Source organism: Mustela putorius, unplaced genomic scaffold, assembly GCF_011764305.1.
Source record: "Mustela putorius furo isolate JIRA1106 unplaced genomic scaffold, ASM1176430v1.1 tig00000508_pilon_pilon_pilon, whole genome shotgun sequence".
Classification (NCBI taxonomy): Eukaryota; Metazoa; Chordata; class Mammalia; order Carnivora; family Mustelidae; genus Mustela; species Mustela putorius.
The window spans coordinates 3,365,360-3,383,138 of NW_025421402.1; the positions used below are offsets into that span (position 1 = coordinate 3,365,360).

The 17,779-nt window shown below is 41.5% G+C and overlaps 1 protein-coding gene across 3 annotated transcripts in view; it reads right to left on the reverse strand.

Moving 5' to 3' along the window:
- Positions 1-14,583, reverse strand: part of KLHL12 (kelch like family member 12) — a 31,527-nt gene extending 16,944 nt beyond the window's left edge. The window contains exons 1-5 of one of the 3 annotated variants that reach the window (XM_045081020.1): positions 14,010-14,207; positions 13,597-13,690; positions 11,917-12,150; positions 6,987-7,140; positions 5,463-5,680 (exon numbers count right to left, since the gene is read on the reverse strand). In XM_045081020.1, the coding sequence (XP_044936955.1) occupies positions 5,463-5,680; positions 6,987-7,140; positions 11,917-12,150; positions 13,597-13,617 (627 nt within the window). In that variant the 5' untranslated portion in view covers positions 13,618-13,690; positions 14,010-14,207. Of the gene's footprint in view, positions 1-5,462; positions 5,681-6,986; positions 7,141-11,916; positions 12,151-13,596; positions 13,691-14,009; positions 14,208-14,477 lie in introns of those variants that run through there. The other 2 variants (XM_045081019.1, XM_045081021.1) reach the window with 2 other exon arrangements.
- Positions 14,584-17,779: the final 3,196 nt, after the last annotated feature.

The window sequence follows — 17,779 nt, forward strand, 5'->3', positions numbered from 1 at the left end:
AGTTGGCTTTTACTTCAGAAGTTTTTCCATTTCTGAATTTTTTTTCTGGTCATTTCTGAAACTTTACAAGGGGAGGAGGAATCTGTTGCCCTATTCAAAAGTGGGTTTTTGTTGTTGTTGTTGTTGTTTTTTAAAGTATGCTCTTTGCTCAATGTGGGGCATGAACTCACAATGCTGAGATCAAGAGATGCATGCTCTACTGACTGAAGCAGCCAGGTGCCCCCCAAAATCAGCTCTTAAGATAACTTCTGTTCAATAAGTGTTGTCTGAGGACTTCCAGGATTGCTCCCCAACTCTTCCATCCAAGCCGATGAGGCGGGAACTTCTCTTATGTCATTATGCTATAATGCTGCAGTTTCCTAAGAAGTGTCCATTAGCATCTAAACAATTCCTATTTATCAGGCACTGTGCTTGGAGATGATAAATATAATTAATCATTTGGGGAGTGTATCTGTTCTGAGGTACCTTTCAGAATGTGACAGTGCCTAGATAAAGACATCATTCGTGAACTAAAAATAGAGAAAATGTCTCAGAATATTCATTCATTGGCTTTACTAAACACCTACTAAGTGCCAGCCACAGGGCTGGAAGCTGGTTATACACTGGTAACAAATCAGACATGAACTTTGTTTTTATGCAGGAAGAGAATGCAAAAATGAACAATCCCACTTTGTCATTATATACCATGTAGGAAAAGTACAGGGGCTAAGAGACAGAATAACATGAGGTTTCCTAATTCAGACTGATGGGTCAGAAAAGGCCTCCCTGTAGAAGAAATACATTTCAATCTGATGAATGGGTAGCAGTTAGCCAGGAAGAGTGAGAGAGGACTCCAAGGCAAAGAGAAGAGCACAGCAAAACCCTTGAGCTGTACTGCCTAACACGGTAGTCACTAGCCATGTATGGCTATTTGTAGTTACACTAATTAAAATTAAGTTAAGTTAAAAACTCAGCTTCTCAGTCAACTAGCCACATTTCAAGTGCTCAGCAGCCACATGTGGCTACGGATTAGCAAACCGGACGGCATAACTATCGATCCTCTCCGTCTTCACATCACAGTCTACTGGACAGCACTGTCCTAGAGCAAAAACAGACAGACTACAGGCTGGTGTAGTAGAATGAATGAGGCAGGGGAAGAATGGTAAAAGATCAAGCTGGAGAGGTAGCCAAGGGATAGCTCAGAGAGAGCATTAGAAGACTGGAATTTAGGGGCACCTGGGTGGCTCAGTGGTTTAAGCCACTGCCTTCGGCTCGGGTCATGATCTCAGGGTGCTGGGATCGAGTCCCGCATCGGGCTCTCTGCTCAGCGGGGAGCCTGCTTCCCTCTGTCTCTCTCTGTCTGCCTCTCCATCTACTTGTGATTTCTCGCTGTCAAATAAATAAATAAATAAAATCTTTAAAAAAAAATAAAAAAAAAAAAAAAAAAAAAGAAGACTGGAATTTACTCTAGCAGCAATAGAAAACCACTAAAAGGTTTCAACCAAGCTTGTGATAGGATCATACTGATGTTTGCAGATTACCCTGACTACCATGGGTAGAACAGTTTAGAAGGGCCAAGAGCTGGGATACCAATTAGAGGCTCCTCTGGTACATTAGGCAAAAGGTGATGGGTGCTTTGGGGTACCTGAGTAGGGTGCCTTGGTGATGGGTGCTTTGGGGTGCCTTTGGCTTAGGTTATGATCCCCAGAGTCCTGGGATCAGGCCCTGTGTCAGACTCCCTGATCAGTGGGGAGTCTGCTTCTCCCTTTCTCTCTGCCACTTACCCTGCTTGTGCTCTCTTTCTGTTAAATAAATGAATAAGACCTTTAAAAAAAAGGGGGGGGGGACAGGTGTTTAGACTATGGCAGTGGTGAGAGAAATTTATGCACCAAATCTATGGGAGGTCAAACTAACCCAGCTGCCTGATGCATTAGATACAGAGACCTGTGCAGAAGGTGGTCCACAATTAAAAGTCTTTTTTTACAGACAAGGACAAGTAATAGTTGTAAATAGCTACATGTTAGGCTCTGATATAGTCTAGGTTTAAATGAGATTTATCAATTTATAAAGGGGTTTTCCAATCCTAAGCAGATATCCTTGATCTCACTGAAGATGGAATAAACTAGTATTGCAGAGAAACAACTAAACTGGGAGGAAAAAACCCCTGCATTAATACTTCACTATGGAGAAAAATTTCCCCATCATAAATTTTCACAGGGAACTATTTTATGTATTGGATACTGATATTTAATGATCAGAATAGCCCTATGCACAAAGCACAATTACTATCTATGGCAGAGGAAACTGAAGATTAGTGGTTAGGTTAACATGTGTCACACAGCCAAAATAAACCCCAGGATGATTCTAAACCCCACGTCGTTTTAACCAGTACAATATACTGTTTCCCATTGCGTTAAATACTGTCGTTTTATATAATTAAGAGGAAGTATTAGTTGGGGAGTAAAACATCTGGTTCCTCTTTCTGGCTGGTATATGGAAGAGAAAAAAATGTGCCATTTGCTGTCTTTCCAGAAAAGGAGACAGTCGCAGTTTCTGAATAAAAGTTATTTTGCTGTACCTGTTCCATTTAATTTTATTCCAAAGTTTATATAGTTCTAAAACAAATGATTGCTGTGGCTGCTTGCTGATTTGGTCAATGAGAAACTAACTAGGCAACCTGCTCATAGTTTCTTGGAACAGAACAATCTGGAGCCAGATTGCCCAGATAGGACGACTGGTTCTACCACTTACTAGCTCTCATATGATGGGTACCCTCAAAGCCTCAGTTTCTTCCTTTAAAAAGTGGAGACACTTTTGAGAACTATATTAGATAAGATATACCACTAATATGGTATATCTTATTAATGGTATATATAGTATTAAGGTATATGCCGTATTATTACCAATAATACCAAGAATGGTACCGTTAAAATGAAAAGTCCAGAGTACAGGGATTTTTATCTTTTTTGTCCACAATCAGATCACAGGCACATGGAACTGTTCTGGATACACCGCATATATTTAATAAAGGAACCAATGGTAAAAGCTGAGTTAAGTTTTAGCTCTTTTATTACTATGCACAGTAAAATTTCAAGTCTATGGTACTCATCCTATGTATTTTCTCATGTATGGATAAATCAAGAAAAATCAAGATATCCTAGCAAGTTACCAGTTTCCCAAGTCTGAAGAATGTGCCATTTGTCTATACCTGGCATTTCAGTGCATGGACACAATGTCCTACCATAACAAGAATGAGAACAAAACCTCAGAAATATTTGGCTCAGTAACATTTGTAACAGCAGCTTCTCTGGACTAATAGACACCATGTCGAACTGTAATATGATTCCTCTTCAGTTGGGAACAATGTCACCAAAGTGCCCTAAAACCAATTTTCCTTCAGAAAATTCAGTAGGGAAAGGCAAAAAGAAAAAGTTGACTAAAATTTGATAAGAGACATTATTAATACTATTTATTATATTACATAAAAATCTTAGTTTTAATAAAATAATTATCATTGGGTTTATAAAAGTATATTATAGGATTTCTTTCTTTCTTTTTTTTTTTTAAAGATTTTATTTATTTATTTGACAGACAGATCATAAGTAGGCAGAGAGGCAGGCAGAGAGAGAGGAGGAAGCAGGCTCTCTGCGGAGCTCGATCCCAGGACCCTGGGATCATGACCCGAGCTGAAGGCAGAGGCTTTAACCCACTGAGCCACCCAGGCGCCCCTATTACAGGATTTCTTTAGCAAATTCCTTCCATAGCACTTACAAAATTCATCAGACTTTGATTCTTTCCAATATTAAACTGAGGTGCCACGAATTTCTGGGCTCTGTGAGGCATTTTCTGGGAGCTACTAACTATATAATTCGACCACTGGAAATTAATGCTTTGGGCTTCAAAGACCTCTCTAGCCCTATATTGGACTTCTCACTCCAACTGTCAGCCTAACTACAGATCTCCTGCAGTAAAAACTCGGCTAAGCTACTGACACTGTAATTTAGCATTAGGATTGACCAACATCTCTCTTGCTGGGTAAGTCACTGAACCCTTGCCTGCCCACAGGTAGTTTCCCCTCTGCTAGGTGAAAAACAACTCCTTCAGGGCTCAGTTCACATGTCCCTTCTTCCCACTCTGTCCCACTCCCAGCCCCGTCAGGCATTTATCATTCGCCTCCTGCTTATGGTCACCAACCTTTTTTCACTTCCTTTTTTTTTTTTTTATTTTAAAGATTTATCCATTTATTTGACAGAGAGAGAGATCACAAGTAGGCAGAGAGGCACACAGGGAGTCGGGGGGAACAGGCTCCCCACGGAGCAGAGAGCCTGATGTGAGGCTCGATCCCAGGACCCTGGGATCATGACCCAAGCTGAAGGCAGAGGCTCAACACACTGAGCCACCCAGGTGCCCCTTTTTACTTCCTTTTTGATCCACTTCCTTCTTAAAAATTTTTATTTATTTATTTAAAAAGATTTTATTTATTTATTTGAGAGAGAGAATGAGAGAGAGAGAGAGAGAGAGCTTGAGAAGAGGGAGCATCGGAGGAAGAAGCAGACTCCCCGCCAAGCAGGGAGCCCAATACTTGATCCCAGGACTCCAGGATCATGACCTGAGCTGAGGACAGTCGCATAACCAATTGAGCCACCCAGGTGTCCCACTTCCTTTTTGATCCACTTCTTTTTTGATCTCATTTTAACTTAGAAGGTTTAATTCTTCTTTTTCTCTAACTTCTTCACTTTGAATAAGTTCATTACTCTCATTTATACTCTGTAAGTTTTGCCTTTTTGTCTGTTCTCTACCACTACACGGTGAACTACTGAAAACAAGAACTGTATCTCACTCACTTTGGGATCCATAGCACCTGGCACGTATAGTTTATTGCGAATATCTACTGCTGTATACCAGAAAGTCTTAATAAATGTTTGTAAAATGAATGAATAGTAGAGAAGTGTCCTACAGAAATCTACTTTATTTCCAATTTCTGCTTATTCTACACTCTCTTTAATAGTGATTCTTGGGACACCTGGGTGGCTCAGATAGTTGAATGTCGGCCTTTGGCTCAGGTTGTGATCCCAGGGTCCTGAAATCAAGTCCCACATCGGACTCCTGCTCAGGAGGGAGTCTGCTTCCCCCTCTGCCTGCTGCTCCCCCGCTTGTGCTCGTGCTCTCACTCTCGCTCTCCGTGGCAGATAAATAAAATCTTAAAAATGGTCAGTTGTAAGACATCTAGAGAAACATTAAAAAAAAAAAAAAAAAAAAGTGACTCTTAACCATTGGGATCATGAAGGTGGCTAACTCCCTCCCATAAAAATGCAAATAAATTTGGCATATAATCTCAGGGTATTGAGTGAAACCTTTGGAGCCAATACTGACAACTCGATTAAGGTGCCCTCCTACAGAAACACAGTAATTCCACCTTGTTTTTCCCAAGTTCTGTAATGGCCCAGTCTTGAAGAAACCCCAATACCAAGCCAGATTTGTACCTGAATCTCATCACATTTGATTAGCTTTTCCACCTCTCCTTGACTTAGAAGAATGAATTCTTCATGCTGTACCACTTCAGGAAAATGCTTCTGGCTAAAAACTTCAGCTGCTTGCATCAGGTCAACACAGTTGTGAGTTTCAGCAAAATCCCTGATACCCAGGCAATTGGAGGGGTCCAACTGACTTTCTAAGAATTCACAGCAGGCTTGCTTCACACCTAGGACAAACACAGACAACGAACACTTCAGGGTACTTGACCAGGTGTGAACTGGTCTACATCCTTGGATCGAGGTATCTTCTCTACAAATCTTCTCTACAAGGTAACAGAGGAATCCTGGCTCAACATCTGATGATCAGATTAGAAATTTTATGCTTAAGGAATTCAATTTCTGTTTCATGTGCTATGTGACCTTGGCCTTCACAACTATGTCTCTGTTTTGGCTTTAAAATAAGTATAGTAAGACAAACTGTTTCTATGGACACTGGCACAATTAAAAATGCCTATAAGCCTCTTGGGAATCAAGCTTTTATAAAACCAATCACAATTTAACATAATGTACCCAATTTCTACTCTATATGCAAACTTACTGAAAGACTCCAATGAAGGAAAACTAGAAGATACTAACACCAATATTTTATTTCTCTAATTGACAAGTTCAGATCATAAATCTAACTTTACAGCTGTGCAATAGTGCAAAAGCTTCATACTGTTTTCAGTCATGTATTAAAAAATAAAAATTTTCAACCATGTGTTTGAAAAAACTGAAAATCATAGAAACATCAGGGCAGATTAAGAAAGACAGACTGGGGGGACGCCTGGGTGGCTCAGTTGGTCGGGCAGCTGCCTTCGGCTCAGGTCATGATCCCAGCGTTCTGGGATCAAGTCCCACATCAGGCTCCTTGCTCGGCAGGGAGCCTGCTTCTCCCTCTGCCTCTGCCTGCCATTCTGTCTGCCTGTGCTCGCTCTCTCTCCCTCTCCCTCTCTCTCTGGTAAATAAATAAAATCTTAAAAAAAAAAAAAAAAAGAAAGACAGACTGGGAATACGAATGTTTAATCCTGTGAAAACATTATACACTTTCATTTTTGTATGTCAATTTAAATTTCCAAGAGATAGTTTACATTCAAAAATTAGAAATACAAAAGGGTTTACCATGAATAATCCCTCGGCCTCCCTATCTACCTGGCCATCTAGTTCCTTTCCATGTAGGCCATGAATAGTTATCAGTCTCCTGTGTTTCCCTGTAGAGTTAGTGTATACATATATGTAAGAAAATGTGTCTATCATTCCCTCTTCCACTTTTTAAAAAACAGAAAAGGCGTAAATACTCTCTTTAAAAAGAGCCAAATACTCACATGTGGAGAGGTTCTTTGAAATTACGATTGAAATCTGATCTTCTGTGCAACAAGCAGTAAACATGAGTGCCTACAGTCTGTCTCTGTAATTTTCAGGATTAAGTTTACACCATTAATTTTAAACATTCCCAAGGCTACCCTGGCACGACAGCAATTTTAACATCCGTACCTTTCAGCTGAAGCAGACAGGCTGCAGGGAGCAGTTCTTGCACATTCTCCACTGTCACGTGTACAGTTTCAGTGTACACAAAGTCCAACAGAATTTCCATGGTAGAAGCAGTTAAACCTTGAATATCAACATAAGGTTTTCCCTTCTCTGAAAGCTGAAGATTCAAAGGATATGAAATAATGGTGGTTATACTTCCCATGAGATGAAGGCAGAATCTCATATCCAAGAGCTTGAAGGAATGTTAACATTAATTGAATAAACAGCTTTAAAAAATTATAGTCTAATTTGTTTGATTTGTATAAAGCAAATATGGCATATATTTGTAGCTTTTCAAATTGGGGGCAGCTGTATGTAAACCAAGAGCACACAGTGAGGTGACACCTTGGAATATCAATTTTACTAGTGAATAATTTAAAACACTACTTTTGTAATAAAACAAACATAGATCTATTACAGAATAGAATGCAAGAATTCTGTGAACATACACTACTGTGCCGCTGAGCTTTCACGGTAAAACTCAAAATTTCAATGACATTTCATGCTTGTAGAGGATCCTGTGGCTTACAGCTCCAGACTCTCCTACTACTTAGTATTGTTCTGTTTGTCCTTCTACTACACTTGGTAATGATGAAACATGCACGTCATCTTAAGGGACCTTCTACTGTGACACTGAATGTAACTGAACTTTTGATACTTTTTCAAAATATTGGATTGAGTCTATTTTGGGATTACTGAATTGTTAGTGGCATATTTAGTCCTTAACTTAAGAGTTACGAGTATCAAAAAGGACAGATAATCACAGAACACTTTGACCAAGAGTGGAATTCTTCAGTTTTTACAGGACAGTAAACTACCTGGAAACTGATTACCTTATGAAAATTTTATTACATCTTAACCTTAGTTAGAAATTAAAATTACAAAACTTCCATTATAAACTAAATGACTTTATCATCTTTGATTTCTCCGTAAGCCCAAAATAATAATCAAGAAGTATTCTCGGGCGCCTGGGTGGCTCAGTGGGTTAAAGCCTCTGCCTTCAGCTTAGGTCAGACGATCCCATGGTCCTGGGATCAAGCCCCACATTGGGCTCTCTGCTCAGCAGGGAGCCTGTTTCCTCTTCTCTCTCTGCCTGCCTTGCTGCCTACTTGTGATCTGTCAAATAAATAAATAAATAAAATCTTAAAAAAAAAAAAAGTATTCTCTACCAAAGCCAATAACAAAATCAACCCCTAACATTAAAAATGTCGTTAGTGGGGCACCTGGGTGGCTCAGTGGGTTAAGCCTCTGCTTTCGGCTTGGGTTGTGATCCCAGGGTCCTACAATCAAGCCCCGCATCAGGCTCTCTGCTCAGTGGGGAGCCTGCTTCCCTCCCTCTCTCTGCCTGCTTCTCTGCCTACTTGTGACCTCTGTCTGTCAAATAAAGAAATCTTTAAAAAAAAAAAGTCGTTAGTAATCATTTTGGAAAAATATTTTATTAACATTGCAAAAAGTAAAAATATTTACAAACAGAAACATATAAGTAAATCTATTCCAGAAATTTCTTACTCAACAAACCATATTCCCATCAAATGACTTAAATATGAAAACATTTTGCTATTTATTAACTCAGAACAATTTATAGTATCATTTCACATTCATATTTGCTTTACAATTTTTCCAAGTGCTCCTTATTTCCTATTATTTCACCTAATTCTCACAGCAACCTGGTAAAGATTTAGAGGTCTGGTATTATTCCCACTCAAAGCAGTTATGTGACTTAACCAAGGTATTTAACTAGTAAGAGACAGCTAAAACTCAGGTCCTTTTGTCTCACTCAAACGATCTTTTCGTTGGACTTCAGTCAGGGAGCATTTCAGGGCTGGAAGAGAACAATGAAACCATCTAGTTCAACTCCTTTATTTTAAAGATCAACCCAATGAAGTTAGATGGTTGTCAGGGTTCACAAAGCACTGATAAGAGAACTGAGTCTTGGACCTAGATCTCTGGACCCTCTCCTTTGTATCATTTACTTTAAAAAATAAAGACAAACCATCCGGCATTTTCTTGCCTAATACCAGTTTTTAAAGAAAGACTATAAAATAATCCCTGATGAGAAAAAAGAAAGAATTCTTTTATAGAACTCCATATCAATGTGCAGAAAGAGCAAAGACAGGCTAATTTTCCTCAAGCTGACAAAGAACAGGATGTACAATATATAATTAGTAGTCAGCAGTCCTGCTCCATTAGTACCTCATGCTCAGCAGCTGCTGAGAGAACCTTCCTTACCCAGTTAAATGCCAACTGCTTCTGATGCTCCTGGGCAGTTATTGTTTCTGGAGGAAAACAGGACGTGATCGGTGATGTTGTATTATACAAGAGCGTTTTAAAATTAGCCTGAATTAGCAGGAATGATCTGGCAGGTTTCCATGTTTTTCCTACCAGCCATGTGACCAAGCATTGGCTCAGAGCATCATAAACTATTTTGGCTTTGAAATTATAGAATATAAAAATCTGCATATCAGAGGCTGAGGAAGCACAGTAGTTAAAATTTGTATAAAGCAACTAAGTAAGATTTGTATAAAGCAATATGGCATATATTCATAGCTTTTCAAATATGGCATATATTGTTTAGGTTTAGAGTCAGAAAATTTAGAAGTAAACCCCACCTCCACCATTTATAAGCCACATGACCTAAGGCAAGTCATTTAATATCGGGGACCTTGTTTCTTCGTTTGTAAAATGAGATGGCAACATCTAACTCTAGGGTGAATGAGATATAACCATCACTCTCCTATTCAGATCCAACAACAACACCTTCACTAAGGTAAAAAGATGAAAGAAAATATTGCTGGTTTAAAAAAAATGTCTTTTAAGATTTGAGAAAGAGGGAGAGAGAGCACGTGCACATGCTCACGAGCAGGAGGAGAGGGAGAAGCAGGCTCCCCTCGGAGCAGGGAGCCCAACGTGGGGCTTGATCCCAGGACCCCAGGATCATGACCTGAGCCAAAGGCAGAGGCTTAATGAACTGAGCCACCCAGGTATGCCCCGTTTTCTTTCTTTCTTTTTTTTTTAATTTTTAAAGGGGCGCCTGGGTGACTCAGTCAGTTAAGCCTCCAACTCTTGATTTTGGGTCAGGTCATGATCTCAGGGTTGTTAAGACTGAACCCTCCGTTGGGCTCCCCACCAGAGATTCTTTCTCTTCCTCCCTCTGTCGGCCCCTTCCCCCGTCCCTGCTTGTGTGCTTTCTCTCTTAAAAAATTTTTTTTGAAAATAATGTTAACATGTGATATTTCAGACATATGCATAAATACAGACAGATACATGATATAATACACTGGTATACTCTCACTCAAGCTTCAAGACTTGGGTGGCTCATAAGTTAAGCATCCAACTCCTGATTTTTTAATTATTTGACAGACAGAGATCACAAGTGGGCAGAGAAGCAGGCTCCCCGCTGAGCAGAGAGTCCGATGCAGGGCTCGATCCCAGGATCCTGGAATCATGACCTGAGCAGAAGGCAGAGGCTTTAACCCACTGAGCCACCCAGGTACCCCCAACTCCTGATTTCTTGATTCCAGCTCAGGTCATGATCTCAGGGTTGTGAGATCAAGCCCTGTGATAGGCTCCATGCTCAGCTTCCCTTCTCCCTCTGCCTCTACCCCCTACTCCCGTACTCTCTCAAATAAATAAATCTTTACAAAGAATTCAAGATAATTGATTTAAAATTTAAAAAACCAGACTTGCGATTTTGAAAAATAAAAAAAGTTGCAGTGTTCTCTGTTGTTTGGCTTTCTAAGAGCACTTCACAATATATTCAAGAGGCTCACTCTACATTTTAAGTATTCTGCCAACTACTAAAGCAGTTAAAAAAAAGGATTTATTTATTTATTTATTTATTGGGGGGTAGGGGTGGGGGCAGAGAGGGAGAGATGCTTCAAGCAGACTCCCAGCTGAGTGGAGAGGACCAGGACGGAAGGCAGGTTCGTCTCATACCCATGAGATCACAACCTGAGCTGAAACTAAGAGCCGCTTAACTGGCTGAGCCACTCAGACACCCCTAAAACAGTCTCTTTCTTTCTTCTTTCTCTTTTAAAGATTTTATTTATTTATTTGACAGAGAAAAAAGAGAGAGGAGGGAGAGAGAGAGGGCATGGCGGGGGTAGAGGGGGCAGAGGAAGCAGGCTCCCTGCTCAGCAGGGAGCCCAACGTGGCTCAATCCCAGGACCTTGGGATCATGCATGAGCTGAGCCGAAGGCAGACGCCTAGCCAAGATAGCCACCCAGGCGCCCAACAGTCTTTCTTCATACCTATAAGCACAACCTTTTTTCTTGTCAAGTCAACCATTTCCTTATTCCCTTTAACTGCTTACACCCCACAGCCAGCATCTTTTTCCAGGTTAAACTCCATACACCTCCGCCGTCACGCAGTCATTTATTAAGTCGTCCTCCTCTCATCTGAAATTACTCTAAATCTACACTGGTCGCATGACTGGTGATTTTCTTCATATACTGTTAGGTGGAGTTGGATGAGGACTAAATCCTACTCTTCTTTCCTTCCTTCCCCATTATCCTCCTCGAATTCACTTTAAAATATTAGACTTTAGAAGGAGGAAAAAAAACCAGGAAAACAAATTTTAAAAATAAGTAAAATCCAGTAGCTGACATTTGTGTTTTACCACATGCCAGACACTGCTCTAAACACTTCATGTCATTTTCTCAAATAACTGCCACAATAACCATATGTGATTGCACATTGCAAATACCCCTAATTTAGAGATGAGGAAACTAAGGCATCGTCTAAAGGCAGATTTTGACCACAGTCTGCCCACCGAACCACCATACTATAGAAATGTACTATTACATCAAGCTTCTACTATTTTATCCAATGAGATGAGACAACTACAAGGTTACAAGTATGCGTTTCATTTGTGAGGTGGTGACTGACCACTTACCTCGCTGGTGAACATGGCACAGAAATAGTCGCTACAGGCAGCTAGCACGATCCGATGGGCAGGGAAGTCTTTCTGCTCTACTCTCAGGGTCACATCACAGAGGGTGTTGCTCTTCCGGAGAGAGTTCATTGAATTGAGGATGGATTTAGCGTGAGTATTTGTCATTATGTCTTTGGGGGCCATAATGCCTCCCATCAAGCAATATGGAGAAGGAATGAAAGGGGTCCTTGGATGCTGCACGTGCAAGAGAAAAAAAACCCAGGGCACACTTGAAGGACTAGGAAAATTAAACATATTCAATTAGCTATACAAACTGAGGCAGCTTCCTCAGACCAAACACAAGAGTACTCCTACTACTGGTCTTCACACAACACTCTAGCCACAAACCCAAGTAAAAACAATCTCCTCTTCCTACAAATTCCAATATCGAGTGCCCCTACCACTTGACATTTACTATAATCAATACTCAACTGTACTTTAAATGGAAAAAAAAAACCATACATATCTTGCATATCTTCACAATGCTGTCACAGTCTCAAATGATAAAATGAAAAGATAAAATTTCTTAGAGGTGTGATATCACTATTACTTAATATACATAAATAGATTAAGTAGATAAGTATTTAGAGGATAGGATTCTGTTTTATATATATTTTTTCCCTATACTAGAGCAGGTGTACCTTAAATGTTTAGATATCAAATGCAAGAAAAGAAAGATTGTGTATTCAACTTAGAGCAATAAAGGCCAGAGTCACTGAAAATAACTTTTTTCTAAAGACATATGCAAAGAATTATTATGACTTCCAAATATATCTGGATTTCTTCTTAAAATGACATTTCAAATGAGGCCCCATTACCTACACTACATAATGGAAATACTGCAAGCTTACCTATGGGCTCTCAAGTTATTGAAGGCTCTACATTAGTAGCAAATGTCCAGTAGTAATTCTTCTATACTGAAACCAAGAGCCTAATTATTAGGGTAGAAACCTATTAAAACTCCACTACTAATTTCACTGCTATAGCCTGTCACTTGCAAAGTTCACTTACATGCATCAAGTTAAAAAAAAAAACCCAGTAATACATTCTTATTTAAAAGACCCAATGTACTTTTTACTTTCTTGGTTGTTGCCAGGCTTTAGTGACCTTTCTTTTTTGTCTCAAAAAAGGACAATTTCTGGGGAATGAAATGGGATGGTTATTAAGAGTCTATTTGGAATCTATAACTTTCTGATATAATCCAAGGGGGAAAAAATTAAACAATGATCTTCAAGAGTCCACAACTCACAACCATAATTTTTGAATAGCACAAACGAGATCCTAAATTCTCACCTACTTCTATATGCAGTTAGCATTATTATTTTATAAGAACTCTACATAAGCTCTCCAACAACCTGCAAGATCCATTTTACAGAATAGGAGGCGATTCGTCAAAGTATATGACGTTTTTCAAAAGTATTTTCCTTAAGTCTATTTACTTCCAATTCTGGAGAATTAAGAAAAAATCTGAACAGATGCCCATTTTCGGTGAAGATTTCCTGAGTTACCACAGGGCTCAGCCTAGGACTGGATTTTACAGTTTGTGTCACAACCGACAGTTAACCTTAATTCCGTGTAGTCTTCCTCCTTGGGCATTCCTGCCTCATCACGCAAAACCTCGGTCCTATCTTTCCCTCTCACCTTTCTGGAACTTCTGTTCATCTGAATAGAGGGGTACCACCACGGAAGACTCGGGAGGAGGGCGAGAGCGGAAAGATGTCAAATTCTGGAGAGACTAAATTCCAGATGGAAGAAGGGGAGGATTCCAGGTGGGAGAAGGAAAGACAGCCTTCCCTCCTGACAACACCGGGAACAGCTCTGGCAGTTCCAGGTGGAGGTCGTGGAGGGGCGCGGTCAGGAAGGGGCTGAGAGGAGGACGCTCTACACCAGAAACGCCCCCGGCCCCGCAAGCCTCTCTCAAGTCTCCGGCGTCTCTGCCTTCCAACCCCGAGGGAGTCGATGGGTGGGGGGGCTGGGGGGAGAGGGCCGTAAGCGGCAGCCAGGGGCTAGGAAGGGAAGGGCAGAGCTGCCTGCCACCTCCTCCTGCAACTCACCTCCGCTCGCGGGCCCACCCAGCCACGCCGGGCCTGTTCCCCGCCCGTGGGGATTGGGTGGGGCGCGGGGCCAGCAGCCGGCTCAGGAGGAGCCCAAGCGCTGCCGCCGCCCCGACCCGGAGGCTCTGGAGCCGTCACCGTGGTCGTCCGGGATCTCGCCTCCGCGGCCGCGCGACGTGATGACGTAATGCAACTCGAGACCCGCCCTCCTCCCGGTCCCCGGTTGCGTCACGTGATCAGGAGGCGTCATGTGACCTTCAGGTACCCGGGGGCCGGCTTCGGCCCACTTAGAGAAAGGCGGAAAGAAAAGGTGGGGCAGGGTGGGGTCCGGCAAAGAGGGGCGGGTGTACAGTTCTCTGCCGGGTGATTGGCTGAGACCAGATTCTGCCCCAGTCGCCCGAGACCCGGCAGACGGAAGCGATTCCACGTTTCTAAACTCAAGGGCTGGTTGCAGGAAGCATCTTTTACCTGCCGGGTTTTCAGGAACCCTCTCACATCGAGAAAACCCACGGGGGCTTCAAGTTTCTTTGCGTCCATTGTCCACAACGGCCTTATCCCGCGGACCATGGCTGTGGGGAGAATCCTCTGAGCCTTGCGATCCACTGACCTCAGCATTCTCTGCATCATAATGGGCCTATCATCACCCTCGAGGTGGTTCTCCTCTACTTCTTGTAGTGCAGGACAAAGAAGTGGAAGGAACTTGTGGTCACTAGAAGTTGGGCGCTGTGAGGGAAATTGCAAAGGATCGTATGGGAAGCCCCAGTAGTCATCATATCCCCCTCTTTCTCTTCTGCTGGCTTTTCACCAGCTCGCGGGTGCAGAGTGGAATTTTGTTTCTAACTGATTCTGGCATACTTATCTTAATGGTCCAGAGGGGAATGAGAAATTGCCAACTTCTATGCACGTCCAAACTATTTTTGATGGTACAGTGCTTCTGCTTCTGCCTTATCCAGGGGGAATATGTTCCAAAGCTCCCAGAGGATGCCTGAAATCACAGATAATGCTGAATACTGTTTTTGCTATGTTTTTTCCTGTGCATATGTATCATGAAGTTTAATCGTTAAGTTAGGCATAGTAAGAAATTAACAACAGTAGTAAGACAGACTACACCAACACACTAAAAGTTGTGTGAATGTGGTCGCGCTCTCTAAAACTATGGTACAGTATCCACTGTTCTCTTGATGATGTGAGATGATAAAATGCCTACGTGATGAGATGAAGTGAAGGGAATGATGTAGACACTGTAACATAGTGTTAGGTTACCCACTGACCTGGCCATATGTCTGGAGCATCACCTGGTTCCATAGATCAGTGACTACCAGTAACCGAAATTGTGGAGAAGGGAGAACTACTGTACTGTTTTCCTTTGTAGGGCCTTTGATTTACGGATAATAAAATGATAGCCTAGTGGATAGCAATCTAATTTTACAGTGTTTCCATCTTTTGTAACATCTCTCTCTGATCTAAAAGTATTCCTGATTGGGCCACCTGGGTGGCTCAGTCATTTAAGCATCCCACTCTTTGTTTTGGCTCAAGCAGTCATCTCAAGAGTCATGAGATTGAGCTCCACCTCAGGATTTGGTGCTCAGCAGGGAGTCTGCTTGAAGATTCTCTCCCTCTGCCAAGCAGCCCCCACCCCGCTTCTCTCTTGCATACACATGTTCTCTCACAAATAATCTTAAAAAAAAATGAAAGTATCCCTGATTTACACATTATGGGTGGGCAAGCAGGACTGGCACAAGTTCTATTGCATTTGGAAAACATGAACGAAAATGATGAATGAAGATAACTTTGAGTGATTTTCATAAATTTATCCCTCATATATACTCATGCACAGGTAAAATGATGTGTGCACCAGGTTCTCTGCAGATTAGACTGAAAACGAACAAAGTACATCAGTAGGGAACTGCTTCAACAAGTGTGGTACATTCATATACAATCCAATATCATGAAGTTGTGAACAGTGTGTATAGGTTGCTATTATTTGTGTAAATATTTGGGGAAATATTAATACTCAAAATTGCCTGTATATGTACAGAATTCACATAATGTTGGTTTCTTTGGAGAGAAGAACTGGTTGGTCATGAGACAGGGTGGAAAGATCTTTCCCTCTATAAATTGTGCCTTTTGAGCTTTTTCATCATGTGGATTAAACATACATCCAATTTAAATAAAAAGTGAAAATGGGGCACCTGGCTGTCTTGGTCAGTGGAGTGTGCAACTCTTGATCTTGGGGTGGTGAGTTTGAGCCCCATGTTAGGTGTAGAGATTAAAAATAAAATCTTTAAAAAAGCAGGGTGCCTAGGTGGCTGAGTTGTAAAGCGTCTGCTTTCGGCTTGGGTCATGATCCCAGGGTCCTGGGATCCAGCCCCACGTTGGCCTCTTGGGAAGCCTGTTTCTCCTTCTCCCACTCCCCCTGCTTGTATTCCCTCTCTCACTGTCTCTCTCTGTGTCAAATAGATAAATATAATCTTTTAGAAAATCTTTTAAAGGGGCACCTGGGTGGCTCAGTTGTTCAGCATCTGCCTTTGGCTCAGGTCATGATCCCAGGGTTCTGGGATCAAGCCCCACATTGGGCTCCCTGCTCAGCAGGAAGCCTGTTTCTCCCTCTCCCACCCACCCCTGCTTGTGTTCCTTTTTTCGCTGTGTCTCTCTCTGTCAAATAAAATCTTTAAAAAAAGAAAATCTTTTTAAAAAAGAATCCCATGTTTTCCAGATGCAAAATAGCATTTTAATGATAGAGTGCCTAATTCCTGTCTGCTAAATTGAGAATTTTTCATGATATGAGAGGGAACTTAAAACAAAAAGTGGCTTTGTTTAGAATATGCCCACACTTTTCCCAGAGAATAAAAGATGGAGAAACTGCTAGCAAAAAAGCCAGAACACTGAGGGAATTAGTTCAGGCTTATCCAGTTTTCTTCAGGGATATAGTCTCAGCATGTTTTGAGTCTTTAAGTCATGAGAACGCTATCCTTTCCCCACAAGAATATTTCTAGTCATTTGGATAACTAACCCAAAACCCTATAACCCAAACTTATTCTACATTTTTAGGCCCATTCTGGAGGGCTAGGGCTGGATAGGGTGAGTCAGTCCGGTTCCAAACATCATCCTGCCTTTATGGTTTGGGTATTTATATTAAAGGGTTTCAGGAACAGAAAACAAAGAACTGGTCTTGGAACTCCAGATTAAGTACATAGAATATAGGTTGAATCTCTGAAACCAGCTAGGTAGAATCCATTGCATTTCTGTACCACCAGAGCATGGCAGACAAAAGAATATCTCTCTTAATCATTCACTGAATGTCATCAGAGCAGGTCCCCAGTTGCTTTGAAATTCATCAGTGAATTTGCACCCAGGTCATGTCTTCCAAGGGCTGGTTCCAGGCCCTTTTCTGGGGATAGGAGAGAGAGATGCTAAAGCAGACCTTTTCTAGGGAAAACGGGACTCCATTGTCAGGGAACTCTGGGTCAAGGTCTTCTCCCAAACAAAGGGCTTTGCTGAAGCTTTCTTAGATTGCAAGGCAGTCGAGGATGCCTCTCCCAACCTTCTCTCCCTCTTTTCTTCAGTTGGGGGGTGGTCAGAATCAAATCACAGCTTCATGGCTCTCCCTGCCTTCTCTGGCTCCCTTTGTATTTTCTTTTACATATATGCGTTTCCCATAATAAAAATCCTTGTATACTTAATTTCATCTTGAAGAATGCTTCTGTGAGGACCAGACTGACAGAGTGTTCAAGAATTTCCTTAGATTTTATCCATTTGTAGTAATTTAA